We start from the raw sequence: 27,404 nt of genomic DNA on the forward strand, positions 1-27,404 counted from the left end.
AGACACTACTACAATTAAGGAATTTCTGGAGAAGGAGGAGGTAGTGATGAAGGTCTGGGGCATGACAATGTAAGGGCTGAGCTACGTAATATATTTAAGAGTTGTCTCCAGGTTAACAGCTTTGATTAGTCACATGTCATTTTCAAGAATGCCATTTTAAAAGCCAAAAAACTGGTTTTGCTGACAAAGGGGCAGCATGGTGGAAGAGGACAGGGATCTTGCTTCGCCCCCCTCCCAGCCTTTTTCCCGATTCTAAAGAATCACCAGTGGGAAGTTATTTGCATTAATTTGGAGCTGCCGAACACTCACCGCTTGACACAGACTCCTCTATGGAAATTCCTTCTCTGGGACTTGTTTCTGAAGGTGACTGGCTGGCAGCAGCCACCTTCTGATCCCTTGCAAGGATCGGATTGGAAGGAAGAAATGCCTTTGGCTGGGAAATCAGAAGAATCAAAGAAAAATAAGGAACCTTCTGTTGCTGATGGTAAGCATTCAAACACAAAGAGCAACATAGATTTTTTCGGAGAGGGCTTCTTGCCTAAGAATCCTAGATTTGTGTTACCATTCCAGAAAAGCATAGTAAGAAATTTTGTGTACATGTTCAGCTTGGAAATTTTGGAATGCACACCTCTATTTCTTCAGATACATTGGTCCCATACCATAAAGGGCTTTAAAGATCAACAACAGGACCTTGAGTTGTGTCTGGAAACAGGTTCGGCACCTGTGTAGATAGGCCAATACTGGTATGATATGTTCTATACGATCCACTCCAGTAAACATCATGCAGCATTCTGCACCAAGTGAACACTTCTAAAGGACAACCCCACAGAGTCCATTGCAGTAATCTAGGTGTAACCAGAGCATGCAGCACAGTGGCCAGATCCCCTCTTCCCAAGGCCACAGCTGGCTGACCAGTCAAAGATGGTCAAAGGCAACCCTGGTGACATCTGCCACTTGCTTATCCAGGAGTAGGCCTGGTTCCAAGAAACATGGTATCCTTCTGGACTACCTTTCCAGGCTGAGATTGTGAGGCACCATTTTGCAGTGATTTGTTTTGTCTGGATGGTAGGTCTCAGAAGGTGCTGCTCAGCCCCTTGGCCTATGGGTCCTTTAGGCCTCCACCCTATCCTCTTTAATATCTACAAGAAACTGCTGGATGAGAACTGTGAACCAGTATGGTGAAGTGATTAAGAGTATCTGGGAGACATGGGTTCGAATTTCCACTTGTGCCATGGAAGCTTGCTGGGTGACCTAGGGCAAGTCACTCTCTCAGCCCAACCTACCTCACAAAGTTGTTGTGAGGGTAAAATGGAGGGGAGGAGAACAATGTCAGCTGCTTTGGGTCTCCATTGGGGAGATAGGTCATCAGTACACATGAATTAAATAAATAAATTTTCCAGAGATTTAGGCTGGGTAGTCACCAATATACAGATAACATTCAGCTCTATCTCACACTTCCAGCTGATCCTAAGGAGGCTGTAGAACCATGAGCCAGTGTAAGGAAGCAACTTTGGAGTGGATGAGGCCAAATAAACTGAAACCTAATCCCAACAAGAAGAGTTGGTTTTTATACCCCACTTTTCTCTACCTTTAAGGAGTCTTAAAGCGGATTACAATCGCCTTCCCTTCCCCTTCCCACTACAGACACCTTGTGAGGTAGGTGGGGCTGAGAGAGTTCAGAGAGAATTGTGACTAGCCCAAGGTCACCCAGCAGGTTTCATGTGGAGGAGCAGAGAATCAAACCCAGTTCTCCAGATTAGAGTCCACCACTCATGTGGAGAAGCGGGGAATCGAACCCGGTTCTCCAGATCAGAGTTCGCTGCTCTTAACCACTACCCCACTCTGGTTCTCTAGATGGAAGTGGTACTGGTCAGTGGTCTGACCTGGGATTTAAGGAGTCAACCATTCTGGATGGGGTTGTTCTCCACTTGAAGGAATAGATCCATAGGCTGGATATTGGTGACTACCCAGCCTAAATCTCTGGAAGATTTATTTATTTAATTCATGTGTACTGATTTATTTAATTCATGTGTACTGATGACCTTTCTCCCCAATGGAGACCCAAAGCAGCTGACATTGTTCTCCTCCCCTCCATTTTACCCTCACAACAACTTTGTGAGGTAGGTTGGGCTGAGAGAGTGTGACTTGCCCTAGGTCACCCAGCAAGCTTCCATGGCACAAGTGGAAATTCGAACCCATGTCTCCCAGATACTCTTAATCACTTCACCACACTGGTTCACAGTTCTCATCCAGCAGTTTCTTGTAGATATTAAAGAGCATAGGGTGGAGGCCTAAAGGACCCATAGGCCAAGGGGCTGAGCAGCACCTTCTGAGACCTACCGTCCAGACAAAAGGAATCACTGCAAAATGGTGCCTCACAATCTCAGCCTGGAAAGGTAGTCCAGAAGGATACCCTGTTTGTTGGTATCAAAAGCCGCTGTGAGGCCCCGGAGAACCAACAGAGTTGTACTCATAAAAACACAAGAGCCCTGATGGGTCAGACCAGTGGTCCATCTAGTCCCGAACCCAAGTCTTTCACAGTGGCCAACCAGTTCCAACAAGAGGGCATAAAGGCTGAGGCTTTCTCCTGATGTTGCCTCCTGGCACTGGCATTCAGAGGTTTACTGCCTCCGGATGTGGAGGTTCCCTTTAGTCACCATGGCTAGTATCCTCCACAAATGTATCTAATCCCCTTTTAAAGCTGTCTATGCCTGTGGCCGTCACGACATCCTCTGGCAGCGAATTCCACATTTTAATCCCTCGCCGTGTGAAGTCTTTTCCTTTGTCCGTCCTGAATCGACTGCCCATCAGCTTCACTGGATGCCCTCCGATTTTAGTATTTTGAGAGAGGGAGAAAAAGTTCTCTTTGTCAACTCTTTCCATCCCATGCGTAATTGTATAAACCTCCATCAGGTCCCCCCTTAGTCATCTCTTTTCTAAACTGAAAAGTCCCAGACTCTGGAGCCTTTCCTCATGGGGGAGGGGCTGCTACCCTCTAACCATCTTGGTTGCCCTCTGGTGACCTTTTTGAGATATGGTGACCAGAACTGTGTTCCAAATGAGGCTGCACCATAGACTAGTACAGGGGTGTGATAATCTCAGCCATTTTAGTTTCAGTTTCTTTCCTAATAATCCCTAACATAGTGTTTGTCTTTTCCACTGCTGCAGCCCCCTCCCTCTGTCTCCCAGCACAGGTCATCTACCAGGATGACCAAGACTAGTCATGTTAACAGATCACTTCAGGATACAATGGTTCCATATTAACATACCACACCTTCATTAGCACATTATCTGGATATTTACAGGACAATGATTAGCACATTACCTTGGATACTTTTTGCAGGACAATGATTCATCTCAAACCCAACTCCTTTCTGACTATATATTACTCTTCCTACATACTTGACACTGAGAGACACTATCCTTCAGTGTTACTCCTCTGAAGATGCCTGCCACAGCTGCTGGCGAAACGTCAGGAAAGAAAATACCAAGACCACGGTCACATAGCCCGGATAACCTACATGAACCAATGACCAAGACTGTTTCAGTCTCATAACCAGTCCTTTTTAGGATTGAGCTGTAAGTGAATTAAATGTAGCTTTGTCAATATATATCAGGCGCAGAGTGGCAAGCTGCAGTACTGCAGTCCAAGCTCTGCTCACGACCTGAGTTCGATCCCGATGGAAGTTGGTTTCAGGTAGCCGGGCTCAAGGTTGACTCCGCCTTCCATCCTTCCGAGGTCGGTAAAATGAGTACCCAGCTTGCTGGGAGTAAAGGGAAGATGACTGGGGAAGGCACTGGCAAACCACCCAGTAAAACAAAAGTCTGCCTAGGTAATGTCGGGATGTGACATCACCCCATGGGTCAGAAATGACCCGGTGCTTTCACAGGGGACCTTTACCTTTATGGGAGCTGCAAAGACTGCAAAAAACAGGGGAAACTTCCTGTTGCTGAATCTGCATTCCAGGAAAAGCTTCACCTGCCTGTTTCTGATTTCTCTTAATGTAGGAGCCTAGCAAGAAATAAGGACACAGTTAAGGAAATGTAGAGTGAAACACATTCTAAAGCCTCCGAAGTCCAAGGGACTATGCCAGTTTAAGATCACCGGAAGGGTCCCTGTTTCAAATACCACAAGTTTCTACATATGGCAGGGCCTTTTCTGTGGTGGTCCTAGAGCTTTGGAATGCCTTCACCTGAAAACAACAGGCACACCTATTGCAGATTTTTTTCCACTTCAATGGACTCCAAAGGGTGTATGTCTGCTTAGGATGCCACTGTAAATGACCTTTCCTGATCTATTATTTTTATTTTGGTTTCTGGTATTATTTGAGATAGTTAAATTGTTATATTGCTATTTTATTGATGGGTTGATTTTTTTTTAATGTACACATTGGTTTGAAAAATATGAAAAGCATTTTATAAAGGTTTGTGAATAAATAAACTAGCTTCTCAGCCAGGGGTGACAAGAGATTCTTTCCTCTCCATTGGCTGTAAGCCCAGAGAGCATTTGTTGTGAAGTTTGGTTTCTATGGAGCTGCTGCGATGTATTGACCTTCAACCAATCCAGTAGCAACTCTGGCTCTCAGAAGATGTCTGCAGTTCTCCCCTAAGGTAAAGTGACCAACATTCTTCTCACTTCCTTTTTTGTTCAAAGGGGAGGGGGGGAAATAAATACCATTGTGCTTTTTACAATGTGTTTAATAAAGGTTATGGTCTCTAATCCTCTCTTGGACCCAAAGGACTAAAACAAAGCAGGCTCAGGTAAGAAAAGGATCAGAATCAAAATTAAGTGTGTGTTTCACTGTAATAACCTCTAGAACAATGCCCATAAGGATTAATTTGTCACATATTTAGCAACGTGAGCAGGGTGACGGGAACAATTTCCTAGAATAGAAGATGTGATTGTTTGAAATGTAGCTACACAGGTAGATATGCACAAATACAGCAGAGAATCATAGCTCTAGTAGTTAATTTCTGTAACATTAACCTAGCACATCTCTCTACCATAATTCTCACTGCCTGGTTACAGTGATATGAGTTGTCAAATTGTTTAATAGATATTTGCAAAACCTAAGAGGTTCAATGCCCAGGTACTAAGTTAAAATTATGAAGGAAGAGAAGTAGAGATTCATTCACTATAAGATGACGTTTGGAAAAATATACTAATAGCTATGAAATTCACTTGCCACAGAGATCACCCACACATTTAGAGGCATAATTGTAAAAACTGCCCTTTTTAATATCTCCCTCCCATTTTAACCAGAAGAGCTGGTTTTACCCCACTTCTCTCTATCATAAGGAGTCTCAAAGCAGCTTACAATTTCCTTCTCTTCCCTCCTCACAACAGGCACCTTGTGAGGTAGGTGAGGCTGAGAGGGTTCTGAGAGAGCTGTGACTAGCCTAAGGTCACCCAGCAGGCTGCATGTGGAGGAATGGGGAAACCAACACGCTTCTCTAGATAAGAGTCCGCCAGTCATGTGGAGGAGTGAGGAATCAAACCCGGTTCTCCAGTTCACTGCAATCCCATAAGCAATTAAAAAAAACCTTTAAAAAGATGAACAGAAAGGAAAGCAGGAACAATCTGAGTGTCCTTGGGTTGAGGACAGATGCAGTGCAGAGTTTAATGGCTTCTTGTTTTTCAGAGCAGTCGTGTCTAGATGCAGACCCAAATCAAATTCTGAAACCCAAATTTATTCTCTATGAAAAACCGTCACACTTCTTTTCTGTTTCTAGGAGGCCTCTAATAGCTGTCAGTCAGTCAGTGTGAAGCGTGGAGCACAACTGTTACTTGAGGGAACTGCCTCTACTTCTTTCGTGACTGTAGCAAGCATGATACCTGTTCCGCACCGTGTCAAGCAGCGGCATTTGGAGAGCTTAGGGACCACAAGCCCCAGCCCAAATCAGACCACAGCAATGTTGCAGACACGATTCAGCTCTTGGACACCTGTTGAAAACAAACCTCTTAACGAGCAGGTAACTCAAAGGTCTGAAGTCCAGCCCTTTGTTCGAATTGCTGTGCTTTTGCTGCATATTATAGTAATTACTTCCCCACTGCATATGGCTTTTCCTCCGCAAATGCATAGGCATTAATTCTTTCATAATTTAAACTGGAAGAACTTCAGTGTTTTCAGATTAAGTGAATCCTGTTTGTCAGCATCACTGCAGCACAAATAGTGGGGTAATTGTGCGTCTGAGCCTGATGGTATCTTAAAAATCTAGCGTGACAGGAATTTTGTCTGCAAGCTCCATTCATGCCTGGCTTCTATTGCATTTGCTCAAGAAGATGCCAGCCTCTGTCCCAAATACTAACTGCAAAACCTGCATTACACTAGTCACCGTTTTGGCTACTGCACTGTTTTGGCTACTGCAGGTCAGGGTTGACCAGAAGGAAACTTGACCTGCGGTTGTTTACATTGTATAGCAAACATCTACCTGGTATCACTGATATGTAGAACATCTGGGAATAAAGGTAGCCCTAGTGATATGACGTGGCAAGCTGTTTCATGTTGTAGTGTGCCACATATTGCAAAATATATTTGAATAGCAATCATTATAACTTTAAGCATGAAATACTGTTGAGTCATTACTGTTGAGTCTTCGTGGGAAGGGTTTGGTATTAGAACTACATTAATTTTTAAAATCTGTAGAGAGCAAGGCAACTGGAAATCATTGCTAAGCCTCCTGTGAGCCAACATCATTGCCTCAAGTGGAGGCCAGATGTAATTCAACTTTTAGTAGAGATGGCTAAGAACCTTTAATTTTGAACTGTTTCATTACATTCAGCCAACAGATACTGCAACGAAATTCAGTGTACCAACTAAAATTGTGTTCATTTCCAGTGCATAAAAATATTTGGATAACTGCTGCTTTGACTACACTGCTTTTCCATTTGTTCCAACTATGCAGGCTTCTCCAACATTCAATTGACACACAAGTAGGAAATGCAGTTGTATAAGTTATTATTTTGTTTTCCTTTTGATCTATAGCATGAATATATTGATATATATTTAAAATCATTATATACTTAATCTGTGGTAAGGAGGAAGGGAATAGGAAATACACTCATATCAGAAGTGGTATTTAAATACTTACATTTCAGTTTCAAAGCTGGGAAGCTAGTCTACTTTGTGTGTGTGTGTGTGTGTGTGTGTGTGTGTGTACACCATTAAGTCACCGCTGACTTATGGCGACACCATGGTGTTTTCAAGGGAAGAGACGTTCAGAGGTGGTTTGCCATTGCCTGCCTCTGTGTACCAACCCTGGCGTGCACCTGGTAGACAGCAGACCTCTTGAGATGACAAGTCCGTTGGCACAGTTTAGACTCTACCCCTCTCAGTAGGGAATCCCCAATCACCAGAACACACCTCTTTCTAAATTGGGGAGCATGTTCCTCTGAAAGTTGTAAAAAAAAAAGAGAGATGGGTTGCTGCTTAGAGTTAAGACAATGGGAACAGTAACACAGCCTTTTCCTGCCCAAAGAGCAGCACTTTCTCAAGGGAGGGAACCGTACAAAAGATAGGTCTGCACAGGGGGTGTGAAAGATAAACGCCAGAGGACACACTGTTTACTTTAGTAAAAAACCCTTTGGTTACAAAAGGTAGGAGTACCCCACAGTCAATCAGGGGAGATGTTAAGAAGCCATCTCTGTTGTAAAGCTGGAATGGTCCTCTACTAAAAGAAAAACAGAAAAATGGTGTGAACTACCAAGAGTTTTTGTGTGCAATAAAATGTTATTTTTTTTCTTTCTGAGGAGGCAGTTAGGTTAATCTCTAATGATGTTATAAGTTTCTTTGTTTGTGCTGCAACAGGCTAATAGATTTATTGCAACATAAGTTTTCATGGACTAGAGCTCACTTTGTCAGATACATGAAGTTTTATCTTCACTTGGCAGATGTACATTCATGGGACAGAGGAAATGAATGTAAAACAATGGGTCCAAAAGACCTTGAAATTGAATGGATGTGTAGGTTAAGAACAGTGTGACCCATCTACAGCAACAATCACTGTGTGGTAATGTTTTCAAATTAACCCAGCAAATCCCTTGTAGTGGGTATGAGATGCAGAATCTTGATTAAGTCCAAACTGGGAAGAAAATAAAATTTGCGGATTAAATTTAAGCTGACCTGTGTCACCCTGGAACCTCCCTACTGAAGCATGGCAAAAACACAGATACGAATCTGCCACAACAAAGACAACATCCAGAAACCAGTGGGAGAATATTTCACTTTCCCAAGACATTCTGTTGACAACCTCAAAGTTCCCATACAACTGCCTGGATAGAAGATGTCCTGTCCCTTTAACTGAGGCTTAATGAAAGAGGTTTTGGTAAAGGGACAGGGACTGTTCTGTCGTTGTGGTTAGGAATAATCCTATTATGTAATTTCTGCATTGTTTAATGTTTCATGTTTAAATGCTTATGCTTTGTTTCAGGTTTGTTTCAGTTCATTTTCAGATTTCTGCAATCCAAACCCTATTGCACTGTTTACTGGATGCCCCATCCTTTTTATTTAGGGTTGCTAACCTCCAGATGGGGCCTGGAGTATTTCAGTTGATCTCCAGATGTTAGAGATCAGTTCCCCTGGAGAAAATGACTGCTTTGGAGGGGTGGACTCTTTGACATGTATGCTGAGGCATGTGGAGTCCCTTTTATCCCAATACATACTACAGTTAGGACTTAAACGGTTTTATGGGTTTAAGATCTGCATTTCCTGTTACAAGTGTTAGCTTAAAGTGTGGGCTTTTATAGACTCTCTGCAGAAGTTTGTTTTTTATTTCCCTACCTTTTTTTTTAATTCTGGTTACTTCCTGGTTAGCATGCTTAAGAAAGCAGCCTTTGAAAGAGAAAAGAGATGAAAGATATAATTAGTCAAAAATTGAGGACTGGATCTTACAGATGCTTTCTGCCAACGGCAATAATTTCCTCCAGCATAAGCTTGTGAAGGAAGGAGCCTTTTGTGCTAGCGCATGGTTCCTTGCACCAAAGAAAACTTACACAATTGGCAAAAAAGTTGCATAGGATCCAGTGTAAAAATCTGATGACTGTTTTTTCTTAAAATGGCTTTCACTGTTTTTAATTATAATGAACTGTGAATTTCTGAAAAGTGCAAAATAAAAAGTGCAAAATAAGCTATCAGCATACCCATTTTAAGAGTATGATCAGCCCAGACAGTCTGTGGCTTGTCAATGAATGCTCTAAGGGAAAAGTTATGAAATGGTTCTGATACCACAGAACACTGGTGCTTCGTGGAAGGCCCTGGTAGTCTCAGTGGTGTATTAGCATGGTATCCTATTTGTGTCTGAGGTGTGTGCTGAGACCAACGTATGGTTTGATTCAGCTCTTTCAGGAAAGAGTCAGGCTTATAAGCCACTGGTTTGACATGTGGACTGACAAGCAGCGTAAGCAGTTTCTCCACTGGATACTCTGGAAATGCAGCACATCGCAGCTGAAGTAAGTGAGTCACAGGTTCTTTCCACACATGTATGGTTTTTGTGAAAAGGTAAAAATAGAAATCAGAAGGAGACTGAGACTGGGAAGGGCAGCCATGAGGGAGCTAAAAAGATTATTAAGTGAATAAATAAATAAATTTTATTTACGGCTAGTATGCCAGATAAAACAGGCAAAACAGAAACTGACCATACAGAGTAGATGTTTACAGCCAAGGCCAACAAAATTAGGAATCACCCAATTTTACATTTCCACAGATTAAGGATGTCCATTAAGGCGACGTAGCTTCATCACTACTGCACAATATTTTGCAACCTGGGTGGTGATTGGTGAATTGTCTCCCAGCAGAAACCTTTTCATCCATTCACCCTCATCACCAGACCCCATTTCCCTAATCAAAGGGTCAATAATATTGAAGTGGGCTGACTTGTAGAGGGGACATCTAAAAAATACATGCTCAATGGTTTCCAGCTCCCCTGTGTTACACAGGCAAAGTCTCTCCACCCTGGGGATCTTCTTAAATCTCCCTTCTAATATGGCACATGGTAGGGCTGTACATCTGGCCAGTGTATAGGCCCTACTATGTGTGTTCCTTTCCAGGGAGTATAAATATGCAGCTGGTGCTACAATATACTTGGAAAGTTGAGGTGCTATAAATGCAGGGGATCTCAAGAGATCCCTTTGATGCTCAGTATCTTTGACTCTTTCAGTTATTGTTAGTCTATCTTGGTCCATACCCATTTGCAAAAGTGCTGACGGAGCAAGTCCCAAACTATTTAGTTTATCCCCTATAGCAATGATCCATCTTGACCTAAAGGAGTCACTCAGTACCAGTGGCAAAAGACCCCTAGGATTAAGATTCATCCTAAACCATATGTAGAGAGAGGATAATCAGACCTTTGCCTCTACCCTCATCATACCAGTTTCCAATCAGATCAGGGAATTTGACACGCATCTCGGGAGTTGATTCGTAAGTGTAAGGATGTATCACTGGCAACAAAGATCAAGTTAATTCATGCCATAGTATGGGTGTGAAAACTGGACAATGAAGGAAGCTGACGGGAAGAAAGTAGATTCCTTTGAAATGTGGTGTTGGAAGAGAGTGTTACAGATACTGAGGACCACCAAAAAACAAATAAGTGGGTTCTAGATCAAATCAAGCCTGAACTGCCCCTGGAAGTTAAAATGACTAAACTGAAGCTATCGTACTTTGGTCACAGTATGAGAAGACAAGAGTGGCTGGAAAAGGCACTAATGCTAGGAAAAGTCAAAGGCAGCAGGAAAAGAGGAAGACCCAACAAGAGATGAATGGACTCTAAAAAGGAAGCCACAGCCCTCAATTTGCAAGACCTGAGCAAGGCTGTCAAAGATAGGACATTTTGGAGGACATTGATTCATAGAGTCGCCATGAGTCAGAAGCGACTTAAGGGCACTTACCACACACAAGTATAGATGACACGAGGACTCCCTTCCAGCACATGAATCTTTCACCCAAGCCAATGCCTGCAACTGCAGGGTTCAGCACTGTAATCAATTGCTGCTTACAGCAAAACAAACACCGTCCCCCGCAGAATCAAGTGCAGGGGTGATAACCTTTTTTGTAGTCTTGTAAAACGAGCGTTTAAAACCTATTTAGCAAAGCCATGTGAAGTGAAGTTTTAATAAAAAGAATTAATTTGTTTCTATTGTAAAAAAAGTTAATTCCCCCCATACTCCTTTTTTTTTTTTTTTTTTCAATTCCTAACCCGCCCTCCCTGGCTGCAGCCAGTTTAGGACAGGTAACAACACTTAAAACCATACATCAATGGCATCAGTATCAATCAACAATCAACAATGAAACCCTATAACTCAAATAATTAAAATCAGATGTCGCACAAGTTCCATTGTACTGGCTGAGACAGACAAGCAGGCCACCCCTCCAGATCCATATAAAGTTCAGCATATGAGAAGGGGGGAGGAGGGGGGAGGCAAGTAAAGACGATACCCACAGCTGTCCTTAACTATAGGCCTGGCAAAAAAAGCTCTGTCTTGCAGGCCCTGCGGAACTCTTTAAGGTCCCACAGGGCCTTGATGTTACCTGGCAGAGCATTCCACCAGGCTGGAGCCAAGGCCGATAAATGTCCTGGCTCTTGTCAAGGACAGCTGCATACTCTTAGGACTGGGGACCACCAGCAAATTATCATTGGAAGATTGTAATGTCCTTCGGGGGGTATCCCAGAAGAGGTGGTCCCAAAGATATGAGGGTCCCAGACCGTGTAAGGCTTTAAAGGTCAAAAACAGCACCTAGTAACTCCTCTTCTGTCACGTGTCTGACAGGATTCCCACGTGCTTCGAGCAGCCTATTTCTCAGATGCTTAGCATGCTGATCTGGTTATATGCCCATTTTACACTTTTAAAAGTCTGTTTTCCACCAACAGGGAAGGGGGGGATAGCTCCACAATTGCCAAACAAGCAGCCATTTAGGACTCTGTACTATACATTTGGCTTATGTGGGCAAAACGAAGGACTCCTGAACTTGGTTCTCTGAGGAGGATTGTACATCTGTCTGAAAAGGAGTCAGCGTATACCCACAGTGAGCTCATCACTCAAGATATGACTGCTTGAAGATAAAGCAACATTGACATGAATAGATTTCTTTGCCATAATCCAATGAAATCTGAAAGTGAAGATAAAATGGCCAACACGGACAGGATGACTGTGATCTTTTTTACCCTGATAGATTCTCTTTATGTCTACTTAACTGAGAAGTGTAAATTCAACAAGTGAAGCTTTTCCCATCATTGCCTTGCCAACATGCCAGGAAAAATGGTACCTATTCCTTCTCTGCTTGTCACAAGGTACTAAAGATGTAACACTTTTGCCAAGAAAAATGTGAGAACGGGAAGACGCCCAGCTGGAAGTGTAACATAATACATGCTCGAGAAAAAGCAGGTGTGCAGTAGCTCAAATCTGGGTGTTGATGTGAAGCCTTGCGTAGCTAACTTTCTGAGAATATGCTTTGTCAATGCAGCAATTAATTCCGTGGCCCAACAGGTATTTGCACAATACTTTAAATGAAGTTGAACTAGTTGTCTCTAGCTTAAAGACAAACAGGTATTTAAGGAGCTACACACATTAGGGTTTCCCATCCAGTCCCATGCTATAGTACCTCTTATGGTTTTCATCCTGTGCATACCTATGATTGCAGCCTTGAAGATACAGCAACATGGGCCAGTTGGGAGAGAGAAACCCTAATGCATAGGATCAGAACATAATAAAAGCCCTGCTGGATCTGACCCAGGCCCATCAAGTCCAGCAGTTTGTTCACACAGTGGCCAACCAGGTGCCTCTAGGAAGCCCACAAACAAGATGACTGCAGCTGAATCCTGACTGTGTTCCACAGAACCTAATATAATAGGCATGCTCCTCTGATACGAGAAAGAATAGGTATGCATCATGACTAGTATTCATTTTGACTAGTAGCCATGGACAGCACTATCCTCCATTATTATGTTGCTGGCCTTCCAAGATGAGGGGGACTGATTTCGTTCACTTCTGCAAGGCTGGTCAGAGAATCTGCTTCTCTTAAGAGAGGAGGTGTGCATGCTAATCACTACAGACTTTCAGGAGGGGGAAGAAATAGTTCCTTCCATTCTTGGAAGTAGGTATACCCCATTTATTTCAATGGAAGCTACTTCCAAGTAACTATGCTTATTTGCTTTTATATATTTTATTTACATCAGCACTGTTCTGCCCAGAATACACACACAAGGTGGTTTGTGAAAAATAAAATCAGATATTATAAAATACAATGAAAATTCCAAACCAAAGGGTGCCTTCAGGCATAGCAACATGGAGCTGATCAGGAAGCTGAGCTATCAATATTATTTGCATTACCGCAGAATCCTCCCTCTTCCTGGGGGTTCCCACTCCCCTAGGAGGAGCATTTGGGGAGGCATTAATCCAATGATAGGAATTACTTCCATTCATAGAAAGGATCCATGGGATCCAAACCATTGTCTGCCTGGATCGTCATTCATGCTTCAAATATCATTTCCAGAATTGATCCTATGTCAATAATATGGAGCTGATCAGACTTGTGAACCAGCCTTGAATTTACATAGCTGTCAATATGTATAGAAGTTGTTCTGAGCTTTCAAAGAAAGGTCATTTATTCATGGCTGTTTGCTGCGGTTTTGATGCTTTGTTGCTCCGGACCTTATTTTCGATTTTTCACAGCTGCCGCGAGATAGCCCATAAAATTCGCAGCATCCCAGCAGCAACTCAAACCTGTTTGGCTACGATCTTTCCCTTTGCCTCGCCCTTTCTGCCGGAGGGTCCCATGAAAAACTCCTGGAGTCGGATTTCTTCTCCCCGCCCATCCTGGCAAATGTCTCCTCCCTCTCCTACATCTCCCCACCCACAGGGGCAGGTATTGGTCAAGGGTTCTTTTTTTGTTCTGACCAGAAGCCCGCCCCTTGTGCGCTTTGCGCGGCCACTAGATCCGCGCTTGAGTGCCATACCAAATCTAAATCTCTACGGCAAGATTACAAGAGATGTGTGGCCTCCCATGCATAAATGGCCCTGGGCGCTTTGGCTGCTGCACTAATGAAGAAAGAAAAAATAAGGGGGAAACAAAGAGGTGGAGGTGAAGAAGAAAAAAGGTGCGCGAGCGTAAATCACAAGGGGAGAAGTAAAAAGAACTATTCCAAAGGGGGACGAAGCAACAAGTCAGGACACACCATCAAAAAAGGGGGGGGGGAACTAAAAGAGAAACAAGGAAAGCAGACAGAAGCAGAAAACAGAAGTCAACGGGAAAACGAATCCAAAGCTGAAAGGGAAGGTGTGGGGAGGGGGAACTATGCCGAGTCAAAGCAGAAAAGGAGACAAGGGCCGTTTACGCAGGGGAGGTTTTGCCTTGGATTTGCCACTCTCTCTAGATGCACATTTTCCCCATCCAAATTCTGAAAACTCTGCATTGGGGGCTTATTGTTGAGTTTTGAGAATTTGGATGGGGAAAATGTGCATCCAGAGAGCGGCAAATCCAAGACAGAACTCCCCATGCATTCGGTTGCATGAAAGTGGAGTTGAGCGGTTTGGAGCCCGATAGGACTTCTCCTTCCCCCTCTCCTTTGAATGCCTCCCCTCTACGGAGCTGCGATTGGCGGAGTTGTGACAGAGGTGGGGGCGGGCCTCAACAGTGAGGTCGGCAGGAGGAGGGCTGAAAGGTCAGGGGCAGACACAACCGCTGTCAAATGCCGCTACCTTTTTCTCATGAGTAATCCAAGCTACATCAGGCTTTAAGAATTAGATTCGATTCCATGAATAACCTTTTAAGTTCGGGGTTTTTTTGCTCCGCCTCAAGAGAGCAGCAATTTTTTGAGTGAATAATTGAGCAAAGAGTATCTGTAGTTTACAAATTAGTGTTTCTAGTTGAATGCTGTGAACCACATGGTCACACTCATAGATACCCTTGTAGGCTTCCTCATGACAGTCCTTGGAAGCCCATCACCATTTCTGAAGGGAGACAAGCAACCAGCCAACCAACCAACAGACCAGCAAACAGGGCTCCGTAGTAAACCCACCAACAGGCCTCTGTCCGCTTGGGACAACTTCATTCTTCTGTCTGTTTCACAGGTTTGTTGGGAAATGGTTTCTAGAAAATACCCCAGTGATCAAAGTGGACTTCACGACCTTGCTACCACGTTTCATATCTTTGTACATATTCTCCTTTCTGAGCCCCAAGGATCTATGTGCGGGAGCCCAAGTAAACTGGCACTGGAAGTTTTTAACAGAACAGGTAAGCTCAGAATGAATATGATGTTCACTAGAAATAAGAATTGTTTGGTTAGTACAAGAACAGAAAATTGATGTACTTTCAAGCCACAGTGTGTTAATGAAACCAATAGGGCTATAAGCAGCCTTAAGAAACTGCTGAAGAAAAGACAAAATTGCTGTGATTGCAAATCTCCCCCTACTCCCACTTGCCTGTCTCTCCTCTCATATCATACATTTAACCACTTATTTTGTGCTTTTTAATATTGCACCAAATCTGTCACCTGCTTCCTCACTCTGATTAGTGTTTAGACTGGGCCTGGAAATCAAATCTTAAATAGTGTCAAAAATATGGTGATCACAATCCAGCACAGATTTAGCTGTTTTAAGGCCATTGATCTCAGTGGGCTTAACCCACACTTACTCTGCACTGTGTCCTGGCTAGTCTGTGTAGCATAATTCAAAAATTGTAACTTCAAATGTGCATCTTTATATGCTGTGATGAACTAGACATATAACTGGCAATATTTACAGTATCAAACAGTTCAATTCTGTATGATAAATTGTGAAGCAATTTGTTAAATTGAGCATTATTCTGCAAAACAGTGATAAGTGGATAATTATAACCCACTTCCGTCTAACTCTGTCAAATACTAATATTGCAAACAAAATGTATTTCTGATGTAAAGAAAAAATGGATTCTATGATAATATATTTTCAGTATTTTATTTCCACTAATGCTGTGTTATCTGATAAGAGAACAGCCCTTGTTCACAGGATGTTCTCTGTAAGAGAACAGCCCTTGATCAATTAAATATGGTACTCTTATATGTATAAATAGTTTAAATAAATAGTTTAGGGATGGGAAGCTGGCCAGGTGAGAATGCAAAGGCAGCATTTAGAATGGAATGAATTAAAATGGGAAGTGCTATAATCAGACTTTCTCTAATCCGCTCTGCATTTTGAGAGTGCTTTGGTTTATCTCTTGCAATATAACCATGCAGTGCATAAACACTGTGATGTGACATCACCCCATGGGTTAGTAATGACCCGGTGCTTACAAAGGGGCCTACCATTACCTTTTTACATAACCTGAGGTCCGTGGAATGCCCTAAGCCTCATAAATGTCTAAAGTTGTGGTACTACATTTTGCAAAATAAGAGAAGCTTGTGGTGTGGAAAGGCTGTGTGTGTGTTTGTGTGGATTTCAAAGGAATCTATTTTCTCCCTGTTAGCTTTCTTCACTGTCCAGCTTTCACACCCATACATAGTAATAGGGAATACAATGGCATGAATTAACCTAGTCTTGGTGGCCAATGACACATCCTTACACTTCAAAATCTTTTCTATCTCCTTCATGGCTGCCCTTCCCAGTCTCAATCGCTTTCTTGGCTGCAGTCTCCCTTTTGGTTGATGGTGGAGCCAAGGAATAGAAAGTCTTGAACAATTTAATTTTCCTCAGTGTCAACCTTAAAGTTGTGTAATTCTCCTGTAGTCATTACTTTTGTTTTCTTGATGTTCAGCTGTAGTCCTGCTTTGGCACTTTCTCTTTTAACTTTCAGTAGTAGTCGTTTCAAATCTTCACTATTTTCTGCCAATAATGTAGTGTCATCAGCATATCTTAAATTATTAATGTTCCTCCCTCCAATTTTCACTCCACCTTCATCTAAATCTAATCCAGCTTTCCTAATTATATGTTCTGCATAAAAATTGAAGAGATAGGGAGATAAAATACACCCTTGTCTGACACCTTTGCCAATTGGAAACCATTCTGTTTCTCCATATTCTGTTCTAACTGTGGCCTCTTGTCCAGAGTACAGGTTGCGCATTAAAACGATCAGATGTAGTGGCACACTCATTTCCTTTAAACCCAGCCATAGCTTTTCATGATCCACACAGTCAAAAGCTTTGCTGTAATCTATGAAACACAAGCTGATTTTCTTCTGAAATTATCTCGTATGCTCCAGTAACCAGCGTATATTTGCAATATGATCTCTAGTGCCTCTTCCCTTTCTGAAACCAGCTTGAACATCAGGCATTTCTCGTTCCATATATAGTAACAGCCTTTGCTGTAAGATTTTGAGCATCACTTTACTTGCATGAGAAATTAATGCAATGGTCCGATAGTTGCTGCAATCTTTGATGTCTCCTTTCTTGGGAATTGGAATGTAAATGGATCGTTTCCAGTCTGTGGGCCATTTTTTTGTTTTCCATATCTGTTGGCATATTCTTAGTCAAGATTTTGATGGACTCCGTTTCTGTGGCTTGGAATAGCTCTATTGATATCCCATCTGCTCCTGTTGATTTGTTTCTCCCGATTGCTCTCAATGCAGCTTTCACTTCACTTTCTAAAATTGTAGGTTCTTCTTCAAAAGATTCTTCTTGGAAAGAATCTTTTATTCTTTCATCTCTTCTGTATAGTTCTTCAGTGTATTGTTCCCACCTTTTCTTTATTTCGTCCTGTTCAGTTAATGTATTTCCATGCTGATCATTCAGCATGCCTAACCGTGCTTTAAATTTCCCTTTGATTTCTTGGATCTTGTGGAACAGATCTCTTGTTCTTCCTTTTTTGTTGTTCTCTTCTATTTCTTTACACTGATTATTATAATAGGTCTCTTTGTCTCTACGTGTGAGTCGCTGGAACGTTGCACTTAGACTTTTGATTCTATTTCTGTCACTTTCTACTTTTGCTTCTCATCTATCTCTGGCAATTTTAAGAGTTTCCTCAGACATCCACCGAGGTTTTTCTTTTCTTTGGCTACAGGAATAGTCTTTGCACATTCTTCCTTGATAATATCTCTAGTTTCCACCCATAGTTCTTCAGGTTTACATTCACTTGAACTCAGTAATGCAAATCTATCCTTACATGGTCTTTAAACTCTTCTGGAATATTGCTTAGATTGTATTTTGGTGCTATGAATGTTTTGGTGTTTTTCTTAAGCTTTATCTTGATTTTCGATATTAACAATTCATGATCTGTACCGCAGTCGGCTCCTGGTCTTGTTTTGGCCGAGAGAATAGAGCTTCTCCGTCTTCTGCTTCCAATTATATAATCTATTTGATTTCTATACTGGCTGTCTGGTGATGTCCATGTATACAACCATCTATGTGGTTGCCTGAAACATGTGTTTGCAATGAACAGATTGTTGTCTTCACAGAATTCTACGAGGCGTTCTCCTGCTTCATTCCATGCTCCTAGCCCATATCTGCCAACAACATTTGATTCTGCTTTGTTTCCTACTTTTGCATTCCAATCACCTATGATTATCATCATATATTGTTTAGGTGTATGATCAGTTTCTTCCTGAACACTGGGGGTGGGGGTTAGACAGTGAAAAGGGTTAAGTACCTAATTCCCCTGCTGACTTCTCTGTTCTAATTGCATCCCTGCCAATATTGGGCTTTTGGTCTGTGTACATTTACATTAAAACTTTATTACGGTCCACAACCAGCACAAAACAGGTACGGGGAATAAACAAAAGGAATAAGATCAGTATACAACCAAACTCATGTATCAACTGCCAACAAACATGGTATATACCAAACACAAACTGCAGGTAATTCCCAGTGGGTAGCCGTGTTAGTCTGTCTGCAGAGGTAGAAAAGAGCAAGAGTCCAGTAGCACCTTAAAGACTAACAAAAATATTTTCTGACAGGGTATGAGCTTTTGTGAGCCACAGCTCACTTCTTCAGATATTCAGTTTGTCACCCACTAAGCAGGACTCAACTACTTTACTCACATAAAAATGAGTCTTTTTATTGAATTGCTTCAATGTAATTTAATGTATATATGTGTATATGCAAGTATTACAAAGTCTTAAAATTCAGTAACAATGTATACTATAAAGCAAGCAAGTTCTACATACTATTCAGTTTTAAAATCCAGTACTTATAATATAACAGTTAAAAGTCTGATTTAGTTCAAAAATTCTGATTCACAATATCTAGAATAATATATTTAAATCCATACATACCCAATAGCCAATGTTCTGAGACCCTCTGAGAGAGGTCTGAGATTCTAGCCCTTCTGTGCCTTTATTTATACTGTTTATTTATACGGACTGGGCTCTCTCAAGAAAGTTAAATGAAGAAGTTGGTGGTCCTCAATATGAACCATAAACTAATTGAGATAACGTTTTAGCTTTGAACAGCTTAAGGGCCGCAGGTATATAAAAAAACCCTTTGGATCTATGAAATTTTAATATGCTTGTTGCTGATCTTGCACTTGAAGCTGCCACCATATTATGATGGACCATTTTTGCACCTGAGGCATGCAACACAACCCCGAGATATTTGAAGTTAGAGACTTGTTCTATCTTGTGCCCCTGCAAAGGTCTGTGTATTTTATGTAGCATGGGGTTTGTTTGTTTGTTTGTTTGTTTGTTTGGGTTGGGGGGGCTTTGCCCTCAAGTTGCAGCCAACTTGGAGAGACCCCTTAGGGTTTTCAAGGCAAGAGATGTTCAGAGGTGGTTTGCCATTGCCTGGTTCTGCATGGCAACCCTGGACTTCCTTGGTCGTCTCCCATCCGAGTACTGACCAGGGCCAACCTTGCTTAGCTTCCAATATTTGATCAGATCAGGCTAGCCTGGGATATCCAGGTCAGCGCATGTACTTAGGCCTATATTTGTGAGAGAACGTACTGATAAATGTCTCCAAATGTTAATATCTCCAATTCTACAATAAGATTATTGTGTTCTGTAAGCAGAGATTGACTCATACAAGAGGTTTCATCACAAAGGTTTTCAGAAGGTAAAATAAGGGGGGGGGACCCATGTAAGTAATCCCTTTTATTAGGACCAACTAAACTGACACAAAACATTGGTGTCAATTTGGTTGGTCCTAATGAAAAGTGGTATACAGAGTTTGTTCCTGTTTTTAGATTTTACATAGACCAACATGTCTGCTTTAGAAGGGTAGCCATTGTTGAATAAAACAATCCACAGGCTGTAATGTGATTAACATTCTGTGGCCTGGTTTGCACATTCTTCCCCACTCTTTCACTTTTCCAGTGATTTTCTGGAAAATCCTACTCCCACGCTGTATGCATATGTACTTAGGCATGACCTTTGACTACTACTATTGTGGGTTTAAATGAAACTGGCTATACTTTTCGACTTGGTCAGAGAACCCTGATTTAACCAGGGTCCTCTAAATTAAGAAGTTACTCAGTTTTGTTTTTATCTGAGTTGGTCGTCTGTAACTTTGAAACCTGGTCCAGGAGAGTGTACAGGCCAATGGCCCGATCCTTCAACTGAAACTGATCCCTCACTTCACAAGTAGGTCTGAACCAAGTCAATTTAGGAGACTTCATAATAAGTGAAATCTCATTTTGCTATCATTCATTGTTAAAAGGAAGTATGATTCAAAATGTTGTATTTATTTTCTTTGCTAAAGGATTGTCTGTGGATGCCAAAATGCATTCGGTTGGGATGGTTTCTTCCCTACAGTCCTGCACAAAATGAATACAGTGCTTGGAAACAACATTATATTGCCTGTGCAACCCACCTGAATAGCTTAGCCTCCAGGGAAGCCATTGCAATGTATGAGGCTCTCAATGGGCCTCCAACAGAAAATGAGGAGCAAAAAGAGAGAGCATGTGAAAAATGGGAACAAAAAATTATTCAAGAGAGACTGGCACTACACAAGAGTAAGTTGGAAAAAACTGTGACTTGATTCAGTTATTGGTAAAAGGGGATAGATAAGAAGTCCAAAACATCTAAAATATTTTTCCTCTGTGTGTGTATGTAGAGAGAGAGAGAGAGATTTGTGTTTAATTATTTGCAGAGAAAAATATGACACCTATGAATATTTATTGGATGTGGGATCATGTTTCCTCACCTGTTGGGGAGCATAGTGGGCAGAAGGGCAGAGCCCTGTCCCAGAAAATGTCTTCTGTAATAAGCCTCAGTATAATAATTGGGAGCTGCGCAAGTGGATGAATGTATTCCTGAAGTGCTCCCATTCACCCCATGGGTATTGTGCAGGAGACATTCCAGGGTATTGTTCCTTCATTTTTAATAGCGTTCCAAGAACTGTTTCTCACACTTCTTTCTTTCAGAGGTATGGGGGCAACTGCAGTGGTTCCCTGATGTTGGGTGAGGCCTGCTGCTGAGACATTGCAGTTATGTGTTAGGAACACTCATGAACATTGGGGGGGGGGGAGCCCTCTGGGTGGCTACTTCCAGACAGAAGGGAGATTGGATCTACATAGTGACGTAGGTGAGGAAACATGTACCACCCCTGTGGTACAGTAATAGAGGCAGTCTGCAAAAAAGAAAGAGGAGAACTAGTAGTATAATATCAATTTAAAAATATTGGGTAGGTTCCAAATTACTATGTGGAGCTCTGCTTGCAGAATGGATATTTTCTACCTTCTGTTTTTTGCATTTTTGAGTGCTGGTTGGGGAATTATGAGAAACAGCATGGAAATAAAGGACTTCCCTTACTTGTACAAACAGAAATGCCTTCCTCTTGTAGAACTTCAACTTTGGCTACAACTCACTGAAGGTGTAATTGAAATATATAAAGTGCAATATGAACATATGAGGTCTATTTTGATTATACACAGTTTCTCAGCATGTATGTGAAGTGAAAAAGTGCAGGCGAAATGTACACATGGATTCCTACCTATACATGAACCTTCTGTGTGGGAGTTATGTAACATGCACAGTGCCCCTCACCTTAACCTACAGTCAGCTGTGTAGAAGCACGTTTTTAAACAGAATATGGACTGGTTCTTGTAGGTTATCCGGGCTGTGTTACCGTGGTCTTGGTATTTTCTTTCCTGACGTTTCGCCAGCAGCTGTGGCAGGCATCTTCAGAGGAGTAACACTGAAGGACAGAGAGACACTGTCCTTCAGTGTTACTCCTCTGAAGATGCCTGCCACAGCTGCTGGCGAAACGTCAGGACAAAAAATACCAAGACCACGGTCACACAGCCCGGATAACCTACAAGAACCAATGAACTCTGACCGTGAAAGCCTTCGACAATATTTAGAATATGGACTATTTTTACTGAGAATAAACTGGGTGACCAGAGAGATGACAGATTCATCCTATTTGAAATGTATTGGATTAAATGTTGTTTTTTAAAACAGTTCTTATTTTTCAGAGGAGTTGTTGAAAACTCGTCCACGTTGGCTAAGTGGAACACAGAATTCCAGATTTTTCAGGTCGGGATTTCGACCATACTTGTCTCAAACTATCCATGACCTAGTTGGATCACCAGAAGCATTGTTACTGGTGAAGGTATTCTTTTTCCACATTGTTACTGACTCACTGTAGAAGTTCAACTTTGTGCATGGTCTTAGCCCAAGAAGCCATTTTTAATAATGGGGTGTAATACTAGGGCATGTGAAGCATGCATCTGAGCTTGTGGCGAGTGCCTTTGCGTCAGAACGGTGTAAGCATTTAGGAATGGAACTGTTAATGTTTTGCAGTTACATGGAGTAGTACATTAACAGGTAGCATCCATCACAAGCTCTCATCTTTAGAACTACATCTTTTGACAGCTGGGTTTGGTTTGCCTAGGCCCCTAGAAGTCCCCTGCTTGGCCATGTACCAGGTGGCTAACAAGCCCTGCTGATGATAGGCAGCTGTCAATCATAACAGCTGTTTATGGCTGCAGTTCAAGCTTTCCCTCCTGGGGAAATTCCTCCAGGGGAACTGATCTCAGTAATTCCAGGAGAACTCCAGGCCATGATAGGGTTGCCAACCTCCAGGTGGTGGCTGGAGATCTCCTGCTATTACAACTGATCTCCAGGTGACAGAGATCAGTTCACCTGGAGAAAATGGTCTCCATGGAATTATACCACTATGGCATTATACCCCATTGAAGTCCTTCTCCTCCCAAACCCCACCCTCAGACTCCACCCCCAAAATCTCCAGGTATTTCCCAACCCAGAGCTGGCAACCCTAGGCCCAGCCTTGAGGTTGGTGATGAGGTTGAATTGCTCACCTTTCATCCCAGTCATCTGTTCCCATGGTCCCTGGCTGGTTGAAAATCAATAGGGGGGGGAACGTTGGAGGAAGAGATGAGGGCAGGATGTTATATATATTGTATTTATTTCTGAGAATGGTGTCCCCTTAATTGTTCTACCTCGCCCCTCCACAGCCAGATCTCAGTGCCTCCTGAAAACCTGGCATTTTGACCCCTTTCCCCCCTGTGCATCAGGCTTCTGGGAAATATTTCTTAATATATTTATTAAATGTTTTCAGAAGAGAGTGTCCTCAAACTACATGCTTTCAGAACAAGTTTCCAAAGAAGTCAAATCTGTACCAAACTTCAGTTTGGCAACTGAGAAGCATCTTGTATTAGCCTCCTTAAAATCTTTGCCAAAAAGGTAAGCGAGATGCATGATTTCAAATTCCCTAGAGAATAGTTTATTTATTTGCAACTTACTTTTTGTATGTGAAAATGTGAAAGATCAGGAATTAGGGGTGGGGGAGAGTGCATGGCTGATGAGGATCACTGCCAAAAGACCCCCCCCCCCAAACTGCTATGGGGTTCAGAAAGCATCATGTAGGCACAGGGTAAGGCTTCAGGTTTGGGTAACTGAAGGGAAGAAGCCCAGCAAAAGTTGTGATGGGCTCAAGTCCAAAGGAGGGGGGCATTAAAATGCTTTATGTTCAGGGAATGAATGAGACTTGCATCTACACTATGCTTTCTGGGTGGAAGTTGAGAAGTTGAGAACCATCCTTTGGCTCCAGATTCATTTTGCAACCTATTCAAGGAGACTCCAAGGAAATCCAGTGCTGTGTTCTGAGATCTCTTGAAAGACAGGAGGAGGAGGTCTGGCGTGTCATTTAGGATACTCTGCAGATCTGACCTCCCATGGGGCCCCTTAACAGGAAACCATATCTTTTGCACACAGAAGATCCTGGCATCACCAAGTGACAGTTCTGTATTGACAAGCCCGGAACATACCTTGGCCCGAAATCTAGGAGAACCAGCTTCAAGCTACATCTATGCAACTCTGGATATTGTACTATTGACATACTATTGCAGTCATTCGTCTCCTGGATTGTCTTATCATAGGAAAGCTCAGTTGGAAATGATTGCTATAGCACAACTGAGGCTTGGTTGAGGAATCGGGGGGGAGAAGGAACCCCATCACTTCATTCCATTTTATGATTTCCAGACCTCCTTTTACTCCCACCATCTTTACTTCCAACAATATGTGGATGCAGCCTAGGTCAGAGAGTAGAGGGCTAGCTGGACCTCATACAGTGAACTCATATAGGGAATTTGGAGGAAAGCAGATTCCCTCATATAGGGAATTTGGAGGAAAGCAGAGGGGACAAAAAAAATCTCTGTCCTGGTACTGCCTGACTTCTAGCCCTCTCCCCTGAGCTCTTACAGATACTATTTTTAAACAATCCCCAGTCTAAGAAAAAGTAGTTACTTTGATCATGGCACATCTGGGGATCTTTGTCTTCACCTGATGTGGCCACTGGCACAATATTCTTTTCTGAATGCTTCTTCCTTAGTACAGCAAGTTTAAGGATTGGAATAGCAGTTTCAATTTATCTGGGAAAAGCATTCATAGTTTGTAACCAAATGTAACTAAATACTGTATTTTTCTCCCCCTCATTAAGAACCCTTTGGGATCAACCCAAAGACTAGTTCAGCATCCTAGTTTCCACCATGGCAAATGTGCCTTCAGGATATCCACAAGCAGGACTTGGCCAATTGGAGCCTCTAGATGCCATTTTCAGAAATATGGGTGTCCAAACTGGTGGTTAAGCCAGTAGTTCGCAGTGTGGAGAAGCCCTCACTAGAGGACACATGTTATATGGAAAGGAAGCATGGAGTTCCAGAGAGGAAGAGAATTTGCAGGAATAGAGCTAGGGACACTTATCTCTCAGTTTAGCGCCAAAATGGAAGTTGCAGAGAAGTAAGAACTTTTGGGAACTTCTGTCCGCAACCACTCTCTCTTCTTCTTCTTTACGATGCTGGCAAGTTTTAGTTCTGTAATGTGCTAGTGTCGGGAGTAGTGTTCCAATCCACAGACCCAGACATGTATGGCATCAAGATACTTAAATATGACTATATGCAAAGATTCCATGTGATTGCTTGGCAAATAAATGTCTGCTGATGGCTCGTGGGAGGGAGAACTCAGAAGGTACACTAAGTTCAGGAGAAGGACAAATGTAATCTGTTTGAAGTTGTCTCAAGCTGCAAATAAGCCAACATCACAGGTAAGACAATAGAAAACCCACCCAATATGTATATAGGACAAAATAGTTCAGCAATAGTGCTATCATAAATGGGATTTTTATGTGGAACTTTTTTTGTGCTTAGCCTTGATAAGGAAATATTAACAAACACTGTTTAAATTTAAGGAACAATAAGTGGAACATGTGAGACAGTAATAAGAAAATGGCCCAAAACATGTATGGGAACTTATAAAAATATATATTTTATTGGGTTTTTGGGTCAAGTCCTGCTTGTGGATATCCTGAAGGCACATAGAAAGAAGGGGAAAGGGGGATAAGAACAATCATCTTAACATGTCTTATTGGGTTAGCGTCTAGGACAGGTCTTCTCTGTTCTTGCTTTTTTCGTAACAATCAAATTTCTATTCTAATCTAATTTCTATATTATTTCTTCTATAGTCATTATATAATTCATGAAGATTGAACAATTATTCTGACATTTCTCACTTTTAACTATTCTAATTCTTGTCTTAAATTGCAATCATTTACACTTTGTTTCTATCTTAAATTCACAGTATATCTTTCAAAGAACGATTTCCATTTCTTTTCGTGTTCTTCCGGTGGTTTCTTCTTCATCCATTTAGAGAGTCTGGCCATGTCTGCATATTCACACGTTTGTGTAATCCATTCATTTAATGATGGTATTTTTTTGCCCTTCCAGTATCTGGCATAAAGTGTTCTTGCTGCAGTCATCCCATATAAAAAGAGTTCTTTATCTGATGATTTTAGTTGTGAAGGAGCCATTCCTAGCAAAAAGTATTTAGGTTGTAAATCAAAGTTCACTTGGAGAATCACTTGTAATTCTCCATGTATTTCTTTCCAGTATTTCTGTGCCTTTCAGCAGTTCTACCATTGGTGAAAAAAGGTACCGTCTGTCTCTGAGCATTTCCAGCAATTGGCTTGATTAGATTTGCACATTTTTTGAAGATCTTTTGGAGCAAAATGCCACCTGTAGAACATCTTATACCAATTTTCTCTAACTGTTTGGGAACTTGAAAATTTAATGTCTTGCTGCCACATTTTTCCCCATGATTGCAGAGGTATCATTTCTCCAAAATTCTGCACCCATTTCACCATGCAGACTTTTACTTGCTCTGAAGCTGTTTCTATTGCGAATAACATTTTGTAAATTTTTGAAAGTAGACTTATTTATAATGAGTTCAAATTCAGTCTGTTTTCTCATTTTTCCTTTCTGTAAATAATCAGTTTTTAATGCATGAATGATTTGCATATATGGAAACCATGATAGCTTGATCTTCTCATCGATTAGCTCTTGGAAGGTTTTCACTTGACCTTGTTTATTGATGAGGTCTTTGAAAGTTAGGAAGTTGTATTTTAGCCTAGTTTTCCAGTCCCAATACACTTCCATAGGAGACATCATCTCTGGTGGTGATGACTAATGGTTTCTTTTAGCTCTTGCCAAGTTTTTAATAGTTGGAACGTCAGGTTCTCTTGATTGGTTTCTTTTGGGATTGTCATTTTCTCTCCTGGCCACAACCAGTGATGAAATCCACCAGTCAAACATGATTTCTCGAGTCTTATCATACGGTCTTCTGGTTTTTGTATCCAATCTGTTATCGCAACTAGAGCAGCGGCTTGGTAGTATATTTTCAAATTTGGTACTGCTTGACCACCTCTCTTCTTCTTGTCTTGAAGCACTGCGAATCTAACTCTGGGTTTTCCCCCGTTCCAAATAAATTTGTTAATAACTCGTTGCTATTTTTCAAGAGTTGTCTTTGGAATTTGGATTGGTAAAGTAAAAAAGAAAAGAAAAATTATTCTTGGAAATACGTTCATTTTTATTACCGCGATTCTTCCAAGCCAAGATATTTGCAGTCTGTTCCATCTTTCAAAGTCTTCTATATTTCCCCAAAGTTCTTTATAATTTAAATCAAACAGCGTATCCAGCCCTGTAGGAATTTTTATGCCCAAATATTGCAAGCTTTTCTTTGGAGTAGCACATTGCAAAATATTTTGAATTTCTTCTT

The 27,404-nt window shown here is 41.7% G+C and overlaps 1 protein-coding gene across 1 annotated transcript in view; it reads left to right on the top strand.

Annotated features, from left to right (window-relative positions):
* Positions 1-27,404, top strand: part of ECT2L (epithelial cell transforming 2 like) — a 60,048-nt gene that overhangs the window by 396 nt on the left and 32,248 nt on the right. The window contains exons 2-8 of the mRNA XM_056852532.1: positions 364-579; positions 5,734-5,973; positions 9,336-9,448; positions 15,062-15,224; positions 20,593-20,845; positions 22,310-22,446; positions 23,416-23,540. Coding sequence (XP_056708510.1) covers positions 364-579; positions 5,734-5,973; positions 9,336-9,448; positions 15,062-15,224; positions 20,593-20,845; positions 22,310-22,446; positions 23,416-23,540 — 1,247 coding nt within the window. The remainder of the gene's footprint in view (positions 1-363; positions 580-5,733; positions 5,974-9,335; positions 9,449-15,061; positions 15,225-20,592; positions 20,846-22,309; positions 22,447-23,415; positions 23,541-27,404) is intronic.

The sequence above is a fragment of the Euleptes europaea genome, chromosome 7 (assembly GCF_029931775.1).
Source record: "Euleptes europaea isolate rEulEur1 chromosome 7, rEulEur1.hap1, whole genome shotgun sequence".
NCBI lineage: Eukaryota > Metazoa > Chordata > Lepidosauria > Squamata > Sphaerodactylidae > Euleptes > Euleptes europaea.